Source organism: Netta rufina (genome assembly GCF_964035555.1).
Source record: "Netta rufina genome assembly, chromosome: 1".
Classification (NCBI taxonomy): Eukaryota; Metazoa; Chordata; class Aves; order Anseriformes; family Anatidae; genus Netta; species Netta rufina.
Window position 1 is genome coordinate 61,174,105 of NC_140123.1, and position 19,324 is coordinate 61,193,428.

General features: G+C 44.3%; 1 protein-coding gene across 4 annotated transcripts in view; it reads right to left on the reverse strand.

The window, feature by feature from the left end:
- The window catches only part of ARHGEF7 (Rho guanine nucleotide exchange factor 7), a gene marked incomplete at its 5' end in the record, with an annotated part of 110,040 nt that overhangs the window by 63,843 nt on the left and 26,873 nt on the right, over positions 1–19,324 (reverse strand). For 3 of the 4 annotated variants that reach the window (XM_084302978.1, XM_084302981.1, XM_084302980.1), the window contains 3 exons: positions 637–838; positions 3,325–3,455; positions 6,902–6,986. In XM_084302978.1, the coding sequence (XP_084159104.1) occupies positions 637–838; positions 3,325–3,455; positions 6,902–6,986 (418 nt within the window). Of the gene's footprint in view, positions 1–636; positions 839–3,324; positions 3,456–6,901; positions 6,987–9,053; positions 9,086–19,324 lie in introns of those variants that run through there. The other variant, XM_084302979.1, reaches the window with a different exon arrangement.

The following is a 19,324-nucleotide window of genomic DNA, read 5'->3' on the forward strand; positions in this document are numbered from 1 at the left end:
TTGTGAAGATGACATTTACAGACGGCACCTTCACTATGTGATTTTCAGGGTAATCTTTGGTGTAAGAGTGCAGCCTGAACAAAAAAAAGGGGAAGGTATGTGAACAATAAAGGGAGAAGTTATCACAAATACTTTACCTTACGAAGCTGTCTCTAATCTAACAGTAGATTTTGCTATAATTCAGGATATTTCCTGCAGGAGTCATTTGCTTCCATTTGCTTCAAAGTACTAGAACTGTGTAGGTTTGGGGTTTTCTGTGGGGGAGGTGGCTGGGGTGGCAGGAAATCCCACACTATTTAAGCCCAAAGTACCAACTCAAAGCACATCAGTGTCAGAGCCAGCGTCTCGCATTCTAGAAATTCAGACTGAAGAAGTCACAGCAGCCCAACTGCAACCGACAGACGGCAAAAGGACGTGGGAGTTCTCTGCAAGCTTCGTGTTTCCTCAAAACCCCTACAGCACTCTTTATAGTGAGCTGGGGGAGGAGTACAAGTTCCTAAGCCCTAATGATTTCCGTGAATGAAGGTCAGTAAATGCAGTCAAGCTTAAATAAGAAACATTAGTTCTTAATCAGTCCCAACTACCCACCTCCATGCAAAACAGAGTTGTATAAATACACCCTCCTTCAGAACTCACCATTGGATTTTATTTCTCGTACGTAATTACTTGGAAACCACCCTGTTTTGCCATTCAGAGTTCCTTCCCACCAGCCTCCTTCTTCCACTCTTGTAACGTGAATAATATCGCCTTTTGAAATAGAAAGTTCATCTTCATTCGTCTGTTGAAAATTAAATTTCGCTCTCACCACCAACTGATGGTTGCTGTTATCTGTCATGTCCTAGAAAGGATAAAAATGGATAACTTTAGATATCTAAACGATTATTTCATGAACAAACAAACATGCATAAAATTAAAATAGTGTGTGTGTGCACATGCCAGCCCTCTCCCCACAAACATTTTTATTCTAAGGATTTGCAAGGATGATTTGCCATTTCTGGTGCCTCTGACATTTATATCCATGGATTTCTACCAGTCCCAGGTGCGTATCGTCTTATTACAGCTCCTTCAAATCAGAAGCAGGTGAACGGAGCTAAAAAAACGAGACTAAATCTTACTCTCAACAAACAAACAAAAACCCACAATTTCTATTTTGTGTACAAACTGAAACTGCCCTTGGCAACTAAAAAGGCATAACAGCTTTACATCAGAGAGTTTTCTAACCCATTCTGGACTGGGAATAGTGGTACTGAGTTAGGTTTAACTCAAAACCTCTAATTCTGGACAGCGGAGAGCTTGCAGCTTCCCCCCTGCCAATAATGGATCGTGTTGGAAGGTTCCACACCGGGACATGCACGTCAGTGCTCTGCCCATGCATGAAAACGGTGCTCTTCCCCAAAACCTAAGAATCAGTTCAATAATTGAGTACTTTTAAGTACTTTGTGCCATACTCACAAATCATTTGCCACAAGGTTAGCACAGGTGCAAGTCTGAAGCACGTCAGACTTGCAGCTGCCCATACACGTGCTCATTCCCTGTCAAAAATGTGAAGGCAGTTGATGGCTCTGTAATAACTAAATGCTAACAGCTACTCTAACAAGTCTTTCAAAGGAATGGTGTTCAAACTTGGCATTTTGTTCTTGGATTTCTCTATTTCATTTAATGAGAATTAGGACTAACTGCTATGTTAAAATAGCTAAAAAATAGCTAAATACATAAAACAGCTTTAAATAATCCGAACACAAACCACTGCATTGTAACCAAGAGAACAAGATTACTAATCATGCCTGTCTTTACTACAAGTTAGGCCTACTTGTAACCAAAATAAAAGTAATTTAAGTGAGAAAACAACTGTAAGCGATCCTAGTCAGCCATCCAGGTAAGAGATTTTCACTTACACGCTGGCTGTATACTTGAGGTGATTAAAGTATCTGCTGTGTAATGTCATTAGAATCATACTACATGTCAGCTCAGTTGATATTCACAGCAATTACGTTATTGTATCACATCTCAATTTAACAATCAGACTGTTAGTGGCTGAGAAACTGTAGGAAAATGAGGGCAAATGAAACATTGAAAATACACAGAAAGCCCCAGGATACCGCAAGTCACAAACCATCTGACAGTGGCATAGATCCAGTTAAGTGTCTCCGCCTTAGTCTGTGCTTGCACATCACGCGTTCTCATCTATTACAATTGCTCAACAAGAAAACTCATTTTGCCTTAGTAAACAGTGAAAAGCCACAAAATAGACAACAACATTGCATAGTGACATCAGCTACAGCCCATGCCCTTTCTCAGGCTCTCCAGCAGAACCAACTGAGTAACAACTGGTAAGAACTCTTCCCAACTGATCATCTACAGCAACAAAACCAAACCAAGTATTTTCTTGGTGTCGGTCACTGACTCTTCTCCTTGCTCTAGCATTTTTCCACCCCTTTGTAACCATCTACAAACCTGCTCAAGTCACTAGGTTGATACAAACACTTAAATTTCATTATTTCAGTGATCCAGTTAACAGCTGGTCTCACATGGTTTCACCAGCAAAATGGAGTGGGTGGCAAACAGCAGAGTGGGAGCTGGAATTAGTGGCCTAGGGCAAGAACTTGCATGGGCCCTGCTACCAGAGAAAACACGTCAAACCACACCTAAGAAAATTTAAGCAGAGCACTGTGGTAAGGTTCCGCATAGCAATCATCACATAGTTCAAAAATGCCTCCCCTAAACATGAAAAAAGCAGTTTACAGTAGGGGTCTGAACCCTTCCTATAAACCTTTTAGTTGCTAAAAGCACCTTTCACCAGTTATTTTCAGTGCAGTAGTCCACCCTGATTTCAGCTGCACTGTGAAACAACTGCCCGTGCCACCCAGTTACCCGAAAGCTATTCGGAGGATTCACCTTGAAACCTAGCAGCAAAGAAGAATAACTACCAGTACTACCAACACAAGAAGTACTACTCTTGCTGAGGTTTCATCCCTAAACTCATTAAGTCAGTATAGCTGAAGATGAACATGAGATTTTGCCTTTATAAGAGTAAGTCCTTACACTTCAGAAGTAATTTCTGGAAAGACACTCCATATGCAGACAACATGGAATGGTAAATGAGGGAGGTAAAAAAAAACAATAACAAAATACCTAAAAGTTCTCAGAAAAGTTGCATGTATTTTGGAACACAAAAAGCTGTAAAAATAGAACTTCAGTCTTGAACTACAGAGGTGAAAGAGAGCAAACACAGTAAACAGTTGTTTGCTACGCTATTGTTTACTTATCAATTTAGTCAAAAAGAAGAAAAAAAACACCTCAGCATGTTTCAGTTCCAGAACTTACCAGGCTCCGATACTGTCCCTGAAAGAGCTTCGAAGTTCTACTGTGTAAAGACTGCGACCCCAGAGAATCAAAAGACTTTATCCGATGAGATGAGGGACGTGCACATACAGAGTCGCTGCCCAGCCCGATGTCTGGAGAAGGGAAGAAAAAGCAAATGTCAGAATTTGACAGATTTGCATACAGCTTTCTGCCCACTCCTGAAACGCTCACATACTTAAAGCAGATTCAAAGTATCCGTGGTTGCTCAATAATTCAAGGTTTTAAGAAAATGAAGCAATAGTATGAACTGAAACCCAGAGCCACTGTCTGTTTCTTCCACGTACAGACAGGAAAACAGTCTGAGCTATTTAGGAAGAGGAGGGTTAGGATTGTGTTTCTCCATTCCTACCCCCTACCAGTCTATTTAAAGGTAATTAACCAACATCGTTTTAGCTAGTGGCCAAGACATTTGAATGCAGAAAGCTTGCTTGAAGTAAAGCCAGCCACATCTGTTTCTTAATTCTTCCCCCCAGCCACGGCCATCTCCCTCTCAATTAAGACATTCTTTCCACCGCCTTCCTACGGCCCTCTCTCCCGTCCTTTTTGCCAGCTCAGCTACTTCTTCTCTGAGGGCAAGGGGGAAGAAAGGGGCAGAAAGGAAGCAAGCTGCTCGCTTGGAACAAGGAATACCTCACCCCCTGCAACTTCTCCCCGTTTCCACTTGTTCCTCTCACAAAAAGCTTGAGGAGTTCACCCAAAGGGCTGACAGCGAGGGGGCAGCAGGGCCCAGGCCACCACCCCAGCCGGGAGCGGGGCAGTGCAGGCCCAGCAAGGCCTGTGTGTGACAAGTCGATCCTTTTCCTCATGTTTTCCACACCCAAGGATATTATTTAGTGGGCTTCTGAGCTTCAAAGAGCCCTGAAAGCAACATAGCAATGTCACTCTGCCTAGTGACATTCAGGTTTGGGACGAGCCAAGTCTCCCACCTGCTCTCCTGGCTTTTATGCCCCTTAATCTTTCCTAGCAGCTCGCTGTGTCTCCCATCACTTGACCTGGATCAGAGGTACACAGAGACAAACGCAATCTCCTACTGTCCCTTTCAGACTAAGGCAAACAATGGTTACACAATCCTAGTTATTTTGGGTGAAAGAAGCGACACACACAGGTTCAGCTCCATAAAGAGACTGGTGAACAAAGTACATCTGCTGCTCCGTGGCACATCTGAAGGGACAACTCGATTAACCCGCAAGAGAAAGCCTTCCAGCTTCAGCACAGCATCCAACAGCAGCCGAGGTGCAGCAGAAGGGTGAGAGTGACACGGGCAATGAGGACAGAAGGGAAATGTTGGCAAAGGATGCTCAGCCACTGCAGGGTTGCAGCAAACACCTTCCTCACGTGCATCCTTAAATGAGTCATTATTATGCTCCAAAAAGCATTATCCTTCAGGAAATACATAGAGATGAACTCCCTAGTCAAATGGTGCGATATTAGAACTATTCATCCTCACTTGCATATTTCATATGGGTAGTATCATTACACATTGAAGTCATAAAAAACCTCACACTTTGAACTTGCTTTCTTAGAAGCATTTGAAGGGCACTGCATTAATATAAATACTGCTGATTTGATTATAATCCATACAAAAAAAAACAGGCATCTTTTTTCTTTTTTCAAAAGCTTTATTTCATTCATCTTTTCTTATAAAATGCTTGGAGAGAAATGAGACTAGATCACGGCCTTAATTTGTAAATCATACCGTTATGGTTAATTCCAGTGCTCCCCAAAGCTTTCAAGTTGTAGTAGTAAGAGAGCCATGAAGAACCGACAGAACTTCAGGATTAAAAGTAACCTGAAACATTGCCATGCCCATTTTGTTATGGTTCCTGTTTGCGGTCAAGTAGGAGAAGAGACACACCACCAAATCCAACATTAAACCTAGGGGCAGTTCACCCAGGAAAAGAGCATGAGGTTTATTCACTGTGGCGTGTTCCAGCTTCTGGGCAACCATAAAATGCTCTACGTAAAAATCGCTTAAGCATGGCCTGATTTCCAGTGTTTTCTGTTTTACAACAGCACAACTAATATGCCACCACAAGAGCACCTTTTGAGGCTTGAATTATAAGCTGCCTCTGTACAACTTGAAAAGAAGAAAAAATATTACAAAAAAACAACACAAATTGCAAGTATTTTTACCAATAAGTAGTAATAATAATTTACAAGTATTACTTAGACACTTTGATAGACTTTAAGGGCTTCCAGACTCCACGTATTCACTAAGGTTTCCATTAAAATACCAAATAAACATGTTAAATGATTTTCTCAGTGGCATTATTGTCAAGGGAAAAAAAAAGAAATCATCTCTGCTGCCAAAAACTGAAGAATCTTGACTGGCAACAGGATTTGCACGTTAGGGAAATACAAAATTCTGTAGTTTTCACAGAACTTTCACACTTCCATCCAATGATTTCCAGTGTTTGTAACACCTTTTCTTCCTCTCCACAGTCTTCAATTTCCCTACACCAATTCTTTTCCCCTCATCTGTCTAGAAAAAGCAACTGGTACCTCGGTCCTATCCTCTCCAAAGTCAAAGAACCTGAGGGAGGGAACATATTTAACATCCTTTCATCACGCTTCAGGCTCATTACTCACGCTCCTCCCTTCACAAAAAGATTCATCTCAGAAGAATCTGCATAAGCCTGATGTTTCTGCAGACTCAGATCTGAAAGTCATCTTCCAATACTACACTAGGGAGGTAGGGTCTAAAATGCCTTCGACACAGTCCCCAATTAAAATTGTTTGGAAGTACAGTTGGTCAGGAAGATTTATGCAGCTCTGCTTGCTTCTAGGAATGAGGCAACAACACAGTTTGCTTGCATGTGGTTTTGATTCTTGTTTTGATTCTTGGTTTCCATACCAACACCAACACCTCCCTCCCCCCATGAAAGGGATCAGTCGGGGTCCCCCCTAAGGCCAGCTACAATTGTGACTTCTGGATGTGGATATTAGTCTACTGATGTCTGGACCAAACAGCTGCACTCGTCCCTCTCTCCTAAAGACTGCAATGGGTCAGCGTGCTGTAGCAGCTTTAAAGAAATAGAGAAATGATCTACATTTCCACTTGAAGTTGAGATGACAGGCAGCATCTTCAACTGGCCTAAGTAACTTCAAAGAAATCCGTGGTACTGCTCCATGCCCACTCACTACAACTAAGAATTCAACTGGGGAAGTCGCTCCTAAGGGGTATTTTCTGATGCTAGAAATAAATAAATAAATCCATTTTCTAATGGACCAAAGGAGGACTATAAAAGAAAAAACATAGTTATAACACTAACAAACAATAGGTTCTTTTTTTTTTTTTAAGAATTATTGCCAGCTAGAAGGTTCAGTCTTTGGCCCACAGCAAAACTTTCTTCTGAAGAAGAAACTGGAGAACCCAGACAGGCTGCTGCTAAAATCTTAATAGAGTGCAACGAAGAAACTCTTCTAAAATGCTGCAGAGCTTCTTTTTATCTGAAGTATAGGAACAGGCATAAATATACGCTGATGCAAGTTGAACACAAGGTAAGAGAGCAAAGTAAACAGAGTGAACTGTACTTACCTGCAGTTACCTTGTTTAACGCAACTAGAGAGCTGAGAACTTTGCTGAAGTTCTGTCCCTGATACAGATCATTTGCATCAAAAGTCTGAAAAGAAAAGAGCATACATTAAGTCCTAGAAACAAGCCTTTAAACTGAGCGCATCTATCATCATCACGATGATTAAGGTGATCAGTCTTCCAGTGGCTGTCATGGATCAGTTATAATGTGGGGGGTTTCCCCCCTTTTTTCAGTTTTAAAACTTGTTTTTTAAATAGAAAGAAAAACACAGAATCAACTGCATTTGATAAAGAAATATCAAAAAAGATATAAAGTGTCATTTAAACTACAGGAAAGCTGAATAAAATGCCATCATCACAAGAGAGCACCTTTCCTCAGACATTTTGGCCAACCAAGTCACCTGGTAGCATTCAAAGCTCTGCACGTTCTTCTTTTTCTGTAAGTAGCTCACAGCCATCCTACCTGATCGTCCACACAATGCTTTTATAAGTATTACAACGTACTTGCCATCTCTTTATTCTACAAGGCAGAGGAATACTGCATTTCTTAAGACTTAATGAATCTTACGTTGCTGGATAGGTTAGATGAAGAATGATGTCTGGGAAGGGGAGGAGTGAAAGGTGAAGGTATTTCACTTGATTTAATTTTTAACTGTGGGAAGCAGATCCAAACCTCAAACTATCTCTTAGAAAACACACCAGCAGCTTTCAAGCACTGGGTGATGACATTGAACATCTGGATTTTTGAGGGGAAGGAAAAAAAGAGAAGAGACCCATAATATTTGCCTGAGGCAATGGAAACACTCATCCACCATCTCAAGAAAATCGCTCTCGCAGCAGATTCTGCACAGGTTGAAAGGAGTCGCACTATTCCCTTGTGCAAGATTAAAAGAGGACAGCAAAAAAGGCTGCTATTACAGTTGTTCCAGCTGATTTAAGAAACAGAAAGATTCAGTTTCCTGCAGCGTCACAGCTTTTATCTAAAAAAAAGAGTCAACAAGAAGTGGGTTATTTTCCTGGCAAGACCCAGCCCGCAGGCACTACCACGGGATGCCTGCAGTGCGGAAGGCAGCCGGCAGGGGCAGGACAGGAAAAGGCTCCATCCCCAGAGAGGGGGGCACAGGAAGGCTGCAACGAGAAGGGGAGCTTGGTTAAAACAAGAGTAGGGAAAGCTTTCATGGAATTTATCTAAAGTAGCCACCTAAGGGACTGACAGACCAGTTGAGACCTGTTGTGTTATCTGCTAACAACAGCAGATTTAGGGAACATTTAAGTGACAGACTTATTCAATAAAGGGGGAAAAAAAGGTTTCCCAAAGAATTCACTCTATTCGTGCACCAAGCCACTATTGCTCGCATAAAGTCAGTCCTAATTATTTCATCAAGTTTCACCGGGCTACAGATAATTTCAGGAGTATTCATATTTATTTGAAGCTGTAAGGATAAAGTAGAGGGACCAGGGAATTGCCCTGATGTGGGCTCTGTAACAGACTCTCACAATCACAGAAAGGTTGGAAGAAACCTTAAAGATCACCCAGTTCCACCCCCCTGCCATGGGCAGGGACGCCTCCCACCAGAGCAGGCTGCCCAAAGCCCCATGCAGCCTGGCCTTGAACACCTCCAGGGATGGGGCAGCCACAGCTTCTCTGGGCAGCCTGTGCCAGGGCCTCACCACCCATAGGTGTCAATTCTTTTCCAGAAAGACTGGCAATTATTTTAAAACGCACACAAGCAAGATAAGTAAATAGCCTAAGTGACAGCAGAACTTACACACCTAACTTAAATGGGAAATCAGACTGTTGCGAAGTGGTTAAACTGATCTAATTGGAACAAAGAAAGCTCCTATGGAAGAAGAAAGCAACAGGAGTTTATAGCTTTCCTTACTAGCTATATGCTTACTGTGGCAGTTCTTAAACTAGCAAACTGAAAAAATGAACAAAATCACAAAATAGCAGCTCTGATCCTAAAAAAAAAAAAAAAAAAAAGGACATATGAGAGCCGAGCGCTTGTGCAGACTCCAGAATTGGTCAGAAAGGCACCAAAAAGCGGGGAGAGAACTATCAAAAAGAAGTATTTAAGATAATATTATAAGCTCTAGCTTAAACCTTACCACTACCAACACTGATAATAGTTATCCTAGATAGATTTAAGCTCACCTTCATTCTGAACTCGGACTCAGCGGAGCGCTCTCCCGGGCAGGCTAACCGGAGCACAACAGGACACGGGCGCGCCTGGCTTCCTGCTGAGCTGGGCTAGGAGGGACCCGAGAAGGAGGTGAGCGGGCTCTCCGACACGCTGCGGGCCATAAAAAGGCCTGGATCCAGGGCATGCGCCCAGCCCGCTGCCTCCTCGCAGGAAACAGCAGCACAATGAGAGGATACGAGAACCGTCTGCTTCCCCGCGGGGCCGGGCAGGGCCAGCGTGACAGGAAGCCACCCGCAGCACCGTCCCGGCCAGGATGCCATTAATAGCTTTTAATAAAAGGAAGGGGGCCAGGACACCCTCCAGAGGGGCTTTGTAGTGCTGTGACAAATGCTTAAGGATAAACTGATGGAGAGATAAAGCAGGATGGAAAAACCGCAGGTGCTCTGAACTTGTGAGGCTGCTGCGCATCAACACCGAGTTCAAATCCTTGATTATAAATATCTTGTGTCCAAAAAAAGACAAAACACCCACAACAACAAACATCCTCCTTCTATTTTCGGGCAGAATTGCTGGTTTCACAAGGCATCCAAAGCCTCTCCAACTGAGTAAAATCATCTCAAGATGTTTTCAGTAGAGCTTATGGGGAATTGCTGGAGAAAAAAAGATTTCATTCCGGGTTTTCGGCAGAAGTCAGACTGGTATGTGGTTTGCTGCCTTCATTCTGGCACCTACAGGCAGGTCTGCTGGGAGAGCTGACCCTTTAAAACATCCCAGCTGGACCTAAGAGTGTCATTTGGGAACTCCTCTGCTCAGCATTGCTGGACAACACCAGCACGCCAATATCCCAGGCACGGACTGCACTCTTAAAAGCAGACCAGACCACAACCCTCAGAAGCTGCCTTCCCCCTCCGTACCGCCACTTCTCATTGTACGAGCCTGGCTCCCCGTAACTACACCTGTGTTTTCTGCCCTGAGGACTTCAGCAGGAGGCAAACTGTGTTGGCAAGAATGTCCTGACCTCTTCTGGGTGATGCATGAAACATTAAACGTGGTCACGTATCAGTGGCAGCAAATACCCTACAGAAAGATGCACGTTTGAAGCCAATTCCTCACTTGTAATTGTGTTAAAAGCTATTAATTAGACAGTTTTAAAATTCATTACATATGAGCTATATTGATTTTTCCATTTCTGACATTTCTTCACCACCACACTGAAACACCTCGGAGATGCATTTCATCCCCATCATGTTCTGCAGCTACCAGACCCATCCTCTCATTTCAGAGCACAGCTGACTCCTGCCTGTGCCCATTTAAACTCCAGCACATTAAAAACAGTCATGGCAATACACTCGGGTCAGCCTACGGCACTTGAACTGCTCACCCTCTGGGGGTGGAAATCTGCTCAGGAGGTGGTTATGAGCTAATAATGATGAATTAAAACCAATAAATACCCATCCTTCACATCCCTGCAACAAGCAGTGCCTTCTGAAGTGACAAAAACATTAACAGAGGAACATGTGAAAGAACAGGTAAAGAGGAAAATAAGGTCAAGAATGCATCTGGTGAGAGCAAACCCAGGCATGCCAAAAGCCTGCAGCAAGCACTGATTTTTCTTTAAACTCTCCACTTCCAAGTCCTCAGGCATCCTTTATCGTATTGTGCTTCTTCCCTTTTAGCCCACAAAGTCAGAAGCTGGTCACGGTGGAAATATTCTCAAAATACCGTTTCTCCAATGAGAAGCTGGGGACAGGAAAAACCGGGGGTGGTTGAGACAAGCTGCCGGGCAGGCACTTTTTCATCACCTAGGTCCACCAGCAGATTGGAGATGGGTGGAACCCTTAAACCATCACAGCACCAGCAAGGCTGTACCTCACAGTCAGGGTAAGGAAAGTTCACATACTGGTTAACAGAAAAACGGGAAGATTTTTTTTAAATAAATATTTTATTGCTGGACTGGTGCCCTGAATAACCGCACGTACCATATTCCAAGCAGATATTAGCATCTTAAGCACCTGACAGAAATAGATGGCAGCTTCCTTTAAAGCCCTGCACTGGGAATCACAGCAGCCGAGGAGCTGCCCCGTGAAGAGCCCAGATATCTGCGTGGCACAGATCAGGCTGCCCTGCTCGCCTCGCCAGCCGGCCCCACAGCAAGCTGCAGCCCCGGGGCTGAGCACACAAAACCAGCAGGAGGCTTTCCAGCTCAGCCTGGTGGCCTAGGGCCCCTTGTGGGAAAGATTACAAGCACGTTGGCTCGCTCAGCCGGCGGAAACGAGAGGAAATGAGCAGGGTCTCGCGGCGTCACCTGCCGAGTCTGGCAGCGGCCGGCACGACCGCAGGGAATGCGTCATCCCACCTGGTCCTGGCGGGCAGGCTGCGGAGCTTTTGGCCACGGGAGAGCCAAGAAACGAGGGGCAGGAAAAAAACAACAGCTCTGTTACAAAATGGTGACCTTCTTCACAAATATTAGGAACCTCCTGGTCCTCCAACCCACTCGCCCTGTGTATTTCTGCCCCTACAGCAGCTGGCAAGGGGCAGCCAGGAGTGCCGTTCCCCTTGCACCTTCCTGTGATCACGCCTAACACGGCCAGGCTGGGGAAGAGATGCCATCAGTAAGCCCACAGGCAAAGCACGGACTGATGTCTTCGTTCCTTCCAGCATCAGGTCAGCTGTGAGTGTGCTGGGTCTCATTCAGCTCTTCTGCAGCAGCCGGCTCCGAGTAGGGAATTATCATCTGAAAGCTGCGGCAGCAAGAGGAAAGATAAGAAAAGCGGGGAGCTATGACAACAGGGAGGAAGGAAAGGGGATGGGGGAGGAGAGATGATTACAAGTGTTCTGGAAATTGGTACGAAGCACGCTGTTTCCCAAATCATAATGCACAGCACAAGGGAAAGCTCAAGAAAATAATACATTGCTTTTAATTTTCAGAACAAGACAAATAACTGGGAAAACAGATCTGCAGTGCAGGATGTGTGTGACCTGGGAACAGTTTGCAAGGGAAATTAAAACTCTTTGGTGTATATATGCAAAGAATATATAAAGAGATCTGGAATTAAATTCATTGCTCATAAAACTCTTCCTCAAAACCAAAAACTTAATTATATTAAGAACACCTAAAAAGCTCCGATTTCAATAATGAATAGTGCTTTAAAGACCTAACACATTATGTACTAAAGCAGGCACAACCCAAATTCAAAGCATATATGGAAGTTTGCAGTGTGTGCATGTGTGCACATACCTGAATCCCAATACACATCTACAACACAAATTTGAAGAGGACAAAGGTTAAAAAAACATCAGTAGAGTGCCCAAAGATGTACTAAAGCCTTTCATCTCCAAGATTTCTCCCCCCAAAGCCAGCTGCATCAAAGCACTAATGCAGAGCATTCACTTCAAACAACATTTTTGCCATTGCTTCAAAGTCACCACCTAAGCTTTCCTAAAGTTAAACACATACGACTTACTTGTCATGAACCCCAGAAAAATGACGTGGAAAAACATCCACACAAAGATACCAGGCTCCTTTCTGGAAGGGGGTGGTACAATTGGAGGGGCTTTCTGAAGTTGTTTTTAGGATGTGACACAGCAAGTTAGCATCCTCAGATGAATTCTGGAAGGGCTTTCTTTAGCAAGAAAGTTACAGAGTTTTGTATTTTAAGCTACAGGCTTTTAATAGCAGCAAAACAACATGCAATTACAGAGAGAAAAGTGTTTGCAACACCTGCATTTGTATTTTTATTCAAGAAAAAAAAAAAAGTTTGTTCCAAATTTCTACTTGTACAACAAGAACTACACCTATCACATTTTCATCCTAACTTGCTTTAAAATTGCTTTGTAGGTTTTCAATCTGACAGATAATACCAGACATGATAAACTCACTTGCCACTAGAAGAAACAAAAAGACATTTAGTGACATATTAGTAAGTGATTGAGCACTAAGGGCTTAAAATTCACATTCTTGGAACTCCGGGCAAAAATAAAAGCCGATGAAATGAAGTTACCAAACATAAAATTTGATCAGGACACCAAAGCTGAGATTTCTCGGTGATTTCCAACACAACAGCTCACACTGACTTGTTCAGCTGGAACAAAGCAATTGCATAAGCACCTCCTAGTGTTCATGCAGAGAGGGATCTCAACTGGGAAAAAAGAAACGTTTCCTGAGGAAGATCCAGCCCTGTAAAACTCACCTTTCTTTCTGACACACATATATAAGCAAGAGCTGTGTAAACTACTTTCCTAAATCAGGAAACCCAGCTGGGGGTACGTAGGCCAAAACTCATGGGGAACTCTGCTATCCAGCTTCATCCCTGCTTGCACAAGAGGAAGACTGCCTAATGACCAAGTCATCATTCTGTCCCTCTGCCTGCGGCATGCTGGTGAGCACTCCGTGATAAAAATGACTGTCTGGCTAGGAAGTGAACAGGTCATCACAGGCCGCCAACACATCTGACGTGTTTAGAGAGTCATACAGCCTGGGGAGAACCATGCAAGAAAGGTTAAAGGCTGTGCTACTGAACTGTAAGAAGCTTTTCTTTCCAAAAAGAAGAAGCAAATATTCTACCTTATCCTTGTCCCAGTGGTCCAATTTCTAAAACAAAATAACTAAAGATATTTGAACGAATGTGGAGTAAAAACTAGAATTGAAGCCAAGCGAAGAACTTGAGCCTGGTGATGACCCACTTAGCTGAAAGCTGCCTGTACAGAACAACAACGATACTTTCTGATGGCCAAGAGCAGGTTCTCAGTTAGCCCACATTCACATTAATTTCCTCACTTTACTGATGGCTTCTACCTGAGCTCTACAATGCTCCAGAGGCCAAAGCCACTGCACTCCCAGAACCGCTCCTCAAGGCACCAGTAAGAAGTTTCTCAGAAGTGTCAAAGTATTTTTCTTCTTGAAAAGCACTGTCATCTGGCCCTATAATGGAAAAACAAATATTTCTGAAGTCTCTATCAGCAGATATTACAGCAAGTTGTAACATATCAGCTACCTTTTACTAAAGAAAAAAGCTCCTGCTCTCATAAGGCTTCTTATAGACAGCACAGATGAGAAGTGCACGCAGCCCTGAAGGCTGTGAACGGACTAGAAGCCAAAACTACAAATGGGATTGGATACAGAGCCATAACTCACAAGAAGGCCAGCCCAAATTTTACAAACCAAAGCAAACAAACCACAGAGAACTACCAGGAGGCTCTCTCAGTATAAATAGGCTGCAGAAGAGGAAGGCAGTTTCGAGTCCTTGCTTTTTCTGAGAACAATGCCAACATCTACCCAAGGGTTGCTCTTTCAATTCGGAGAGTGAATAGCTGCTTGTGCTTCATGAAGCCACTTTTTCCTGTATGAATAGCTTATAAAGGTCAATGCAGCAGGACAAAACTGGCCAAGTCAGTTGAGTTTTTAGGCCTTTGTATGAGACAAACAGTTTGAATTAGTTCGTAAATAAACTTGCAATTGCACGCAAGAAATGAAGCGGCACATTTTGGACTTCTAAATTCATGGGATGCCTACACCAATACCGACTGGTCACGTCGGTAACCCTGTGATCCTTGTTAGATGTCAATGGATGCAAGTTGCTGGAGTGGCTGGTTGCCAGAGCGGCTGCACTTCTTTGATGTCACAGTAGTAGATCGTGGTTTGGGGAAGCTAATCCTTCCTCCCAAGTCTTCTGCTGTTTCAGATCCTTGTTGGGCACCTATCTTTCCACCAGCCCCATCCAACACCTCCATGAAGGAGCAGCAGAGCACACAAGCATTCCTGAGTCAGGGTTTAGAGGAAGCCCGGCATGACCTGCAGCAGATAGAGGCAGCTCTGCACCTTCGTGCCCATGACTTACAGAGAAATGCCATACTCACAAGAAAAGTCACCCTAATGGAAGCTGCAAACTCTGTCCCAACTTGAAGTATAGGCAAGTAGATGAATCCAGTGCTAGTGAGTAACCCACACATCACGGCTGCATACATTTTCACGCATCTACAATTTATTAGACTTTTTTTTAAAAAAAAAAAAAAAAAGCTAGAAAGAAACACTTTAGGAAAAAAGCTTTGAAGGAAGAACGCAAGAAATGGCTCTTCACACTGAAACACTAGACCAACACCTCATGCTAACTGAACGTATCAAAGTAACGAAGATGAAGACTGACCTCAAACAGATCACATGTAATGACTGCAGAAACCAAAATGACTTAACAGCAACAAGTGAAAGTTGCTTAAGATTACAGAAGCAGACTGCCCGTTTGGCCTGAAGAACAGAGAAAACTCACCCCACTAAGAGGGTTCTGAAAGCAGATCTTGAACATAAATATTTAAGTCAATCTCTGCACTAGGTTTTACAAACTGCTGTGTGCCAATGACTGAACTCAGAAGTGATACATCAATTTATTTTTTAAGGCTCAAAATCAACCAAGTACTGAAAGAGTTGGTATATTTAGGAAACTTGTAACTAGACTTGAGACATTAGGAAGCGAGATGGCCTATCCTGGAATATTTGGATTTTAGATTTACCTTTTAAAATAAGGAAGCAAGGAAAGGGCTGTGTAGTGAAGCAAAAACCTGAAGTTACACCATGAAGAATTTGAAAAGGGGTAAAAAAAAGGAAAAGCAGTTTCTCTGGGTCCCAAACAGGCAGCGTTACCTGTTTCACCTGTAATCCAGCTCTCCATTTGCAGAACAGGGCTACCAGTAGCTAGATACCAGTTTAAGGCACTGCCATCAAACCCCAGCACCAGGGGTGCACAGTGAGATTGCCGAGACTTCAAACATCAGCGCTCAGACACAGACACACCCAGAGCGTGGCAGGGAGCAGGGGCTGGGGGTGGTTCCAAGGGGCTCATCTCGCTGCAAGAGCTCTTGCACGCCCAGCCTCTTAAAATAGCCCGCAGGCTGCTTCACTACAGCACCACGTGCTCTGCCCACAGCTCCAAGGCCATCACATGCTCACGTGTCATCTGGAGCAAATGCATTCAGTGTCAGATGATGTGCAGCTTCAGGATCAATGGAGGAGAGGCTAGAGATGAGGCACAAGACAAAAAGAGCCCCCACTGACCTCAAACAAGCACTGCGTGTGGCCTGCTACTTAGCAGCATGCAGAAGTGGCTCGCCTCGTGGTGCACACACCACCTCTATTAAAAAGAAAAGTATAACTAAGAACCAGGAAAATGCTCGTGCAGTTGTGTGCTAGCAGCTGGAGGTAGCAGGCTGAAGGGGAATTGGTGTTTTGAGGTTTCTGGCACGGGGCAGGATTTGACTCACCGTGATCAGAGCACGCACACAAAGAAGTGGGAAGGGAAAGGCAAGGTGACTTAGAAATTCAAGAAGAACAACAAACAACAAGGGAGCGCTATCCCCTTCTGCTCAGAGGGGATTTATCAGAAATCTCGATTGCTTCCTGAATATACCGCGGGAAGTGCCAAAATAAAGAACAAAGGCTTACTGAATTTCTATGCAGCCCGTTGAAGCTTTCATTTATGATCGCCAAAAGGAAAACGGCAACCCCAAAGCATCGAGCAGAAGCAGAGCAGCTCCCAAAAATGAGAATTCAAGTTTCTGTTGGCTCCGAGTGAAGCCCTTTGTAACACTGCCATGGTAAAATCCACTGAGAGCCGTGCGTGCACTCTGAGCTGCAGCTCCTCTGAAGATGCTTTTTCCTTTTCCATTCTCTGCTTACACCTCTGATTTCAGCAAGCACAAATGCTGCTAGCAAGAAGCCCAGGGAGCGCCCCCTCTCTTCCAGGCACCCACAGTAACGTGATCCAGGAGCAACCAGCACTTACAAAATTACAAAAGTCACCACTGCAGGGCTGGTCTGGCTGCCTCGGCAGCAGCGGGAGAGCTCAGCATCCTCGGGCAAGGAGCAGGGAAAAAAGCAGAAGCCGATTTGCTGCAGCAAAATGCAGCTTGAGGCCATCCAGCAGCAGCTGGGTCATCCCTGGGAGGGGTGGAGCAGACACCCCGGGGCCAGAAATGCAGCCCAGGCCCAGGTGAACCATTCCTGTGCAGCCCTCTCATCATGGCAAGGCTTGAGGCAGGGAATTGCTCTTCTTCCCGTCTCCCAGCCCCGCGCTTCCACACTGTCTCATGCTCATTTAGCGCGGGATTGATTCATTAAACTCTCACAGCAGCCCTACTCAAACAGCTGACCTGGAAGAACGCTCACTGGGGAAGTGGGAAGATTGCTCTAAGTTTCAGGAGCTAAAGCAGCCCAACGCAGGGCCAGATTAGCACCCAAGCTAACGTGTGGGAGGGAAACATTTCGTCTGGCAGGGGAAGACGATTCACTCGAGGCACTGGGAAATGTCACAGTTCAGCTATTTTCCAACAGGGAAGACTTGGCTACAATCTCCCCCAACCCAGTCTTCCAACATCATGCTGATGTTCAGTAATGTTCCTCTAAAAAACTTCACACAGCCTATGGAGTTCAGAAGTTTTTACAAACTTTTCCAAACATTAATAAATGATCACCTCTAGCGGATCACAAACAACAAAAAACAAATCCACAGTGATTCTGCTTATTCACAGTAATGCCTGGGGGCACGAGCTGAAGGGAATCGAGAAAACCTGCCCAAGAGATTAGCTGCTGCAAGGATCGTCTGGCTCTGACTCACTGCCTGATGGGCTGGGGACCCCAGCTGGCAAGGAGAGCTAAAGGCATTACAGTGAGCAGACAGCCTCAGCACTATCTCAGTTCCTCCTTTCCACCTGAATTTCCTTATCTCCACAGCCCAGCAATCTTCTAGTCTCATGCCATTGTCTTACCTATTACAGACGCCCTAACTTCAACATCCTCCCCAAAACACCACCTCTCCCACCCAAACCCTCACAGAACAGCCCTAAACCCAGCCTGCCGCTTGTGCCACATCCTACCCACCTCACCAACACCGCCTGGACCCCAACCTGAAGGAGTTGCTGGCTTTCCTCAGCAGGCACTGAACAAAGCAGTCATCTGGTCAACAGTACCCATGTGGGGGCATCTCGCTGCCACCACCTCCTGCAGCCAGGTGGCTGGATGGAAACCATGGGGCCAGGAAACCATTTGTCTGCAGGCTCTGAACCTTGGGACATCCCAATGAAGACTCGGACACAGCAGCGTGGGCTTCTACCAGGGCAATTCAGTGACCGGTGTGGTTGTTTCAGCGTGAGTCCTTCTGTCTCTCTCGCAGCAACACGCAGGGGTTGAAGCTGCTTCTCCTGGTGGAAAGGATTTCCACTACAGAAAAGCAAATATTACATAGTAGTACTTGACCAAGACGTTCTCCCAACAGTTCGTCTCAGGGACTATCAGCATTTAAAAACTTTAAATGGATTTTGTAGACTTCTCTAGCCACTTCTGTAATCCGTGCATCTTCAGCTTCTATAAAAACCCACAGAAATTATCAGCACGGTTCGGTTAGAGTGTGAAGAATCACTTCCTTCCATTTGCTGCAACCTTGCCAATTGCTTGTTTTTTCCCCCCAAGTAACCCTTAGCTCCTGTGCAAGAAGTAGAAATTCCTTACTTTTTCTTGTAACACTTGGTGTTAAATCTTCAAATGGCAGACTCCTTGCTTTCCTTTAAATACAACATTTCTCCTGGGAACTGCTATAATATAACTCACCACACATGCCAGAACAGGTTTTTGTTGTTGTTGAGGATACCCAACCATTGAAGTTAATCAATAGTTGAATTCATAGCAAGGATTGTTAGCAATCCGGTCCTAACAACAGCAAGAACACCACTTCAAGGGGGTACCTGAATTTCGATGCATAAATAGATGAGCCCCAAATTAGCTGTCCCACCAACAGATGAAAGAGTCAGCGAACAACTGCAGGTGCAGGATCAGCCAAATCAGGAAGTCCAAAGGAAACAATACTAGAAATAATAAGAAAAGCCTGAGGCTGCAAATGAATTGCTTTTGTTATTTGCATACTGCCTCCACATCTCAAATACTGCTCTGGTCCATCACAATATGGTGGCACAAGAAAGGGTACAGAGATGCAGCATGGTACACATACTACAGTGTCACACAAAGTCATGTATATTGTGGAGATCATCCATAAAGTAAGAACAGATCCACTCCCAACAGCTGCAGCAGCTGAACAAACAAAAGAAAGGTTGGGTTTTTGTTTTTCTTCGTTGTTTTAAAATAAAATGCATGGTTAAACCATTGAACTCATTGCCATTGGATGCTGTGGAGGTCAACAAAGCTCAAAATAGCTTCAGAAAGACACACAAAAGCCACAGGAGGTCCATGGAGCTGTCAAAAATACAGGGTACAAGTAACATCCATGGCTCCTCAAGAAGCTCC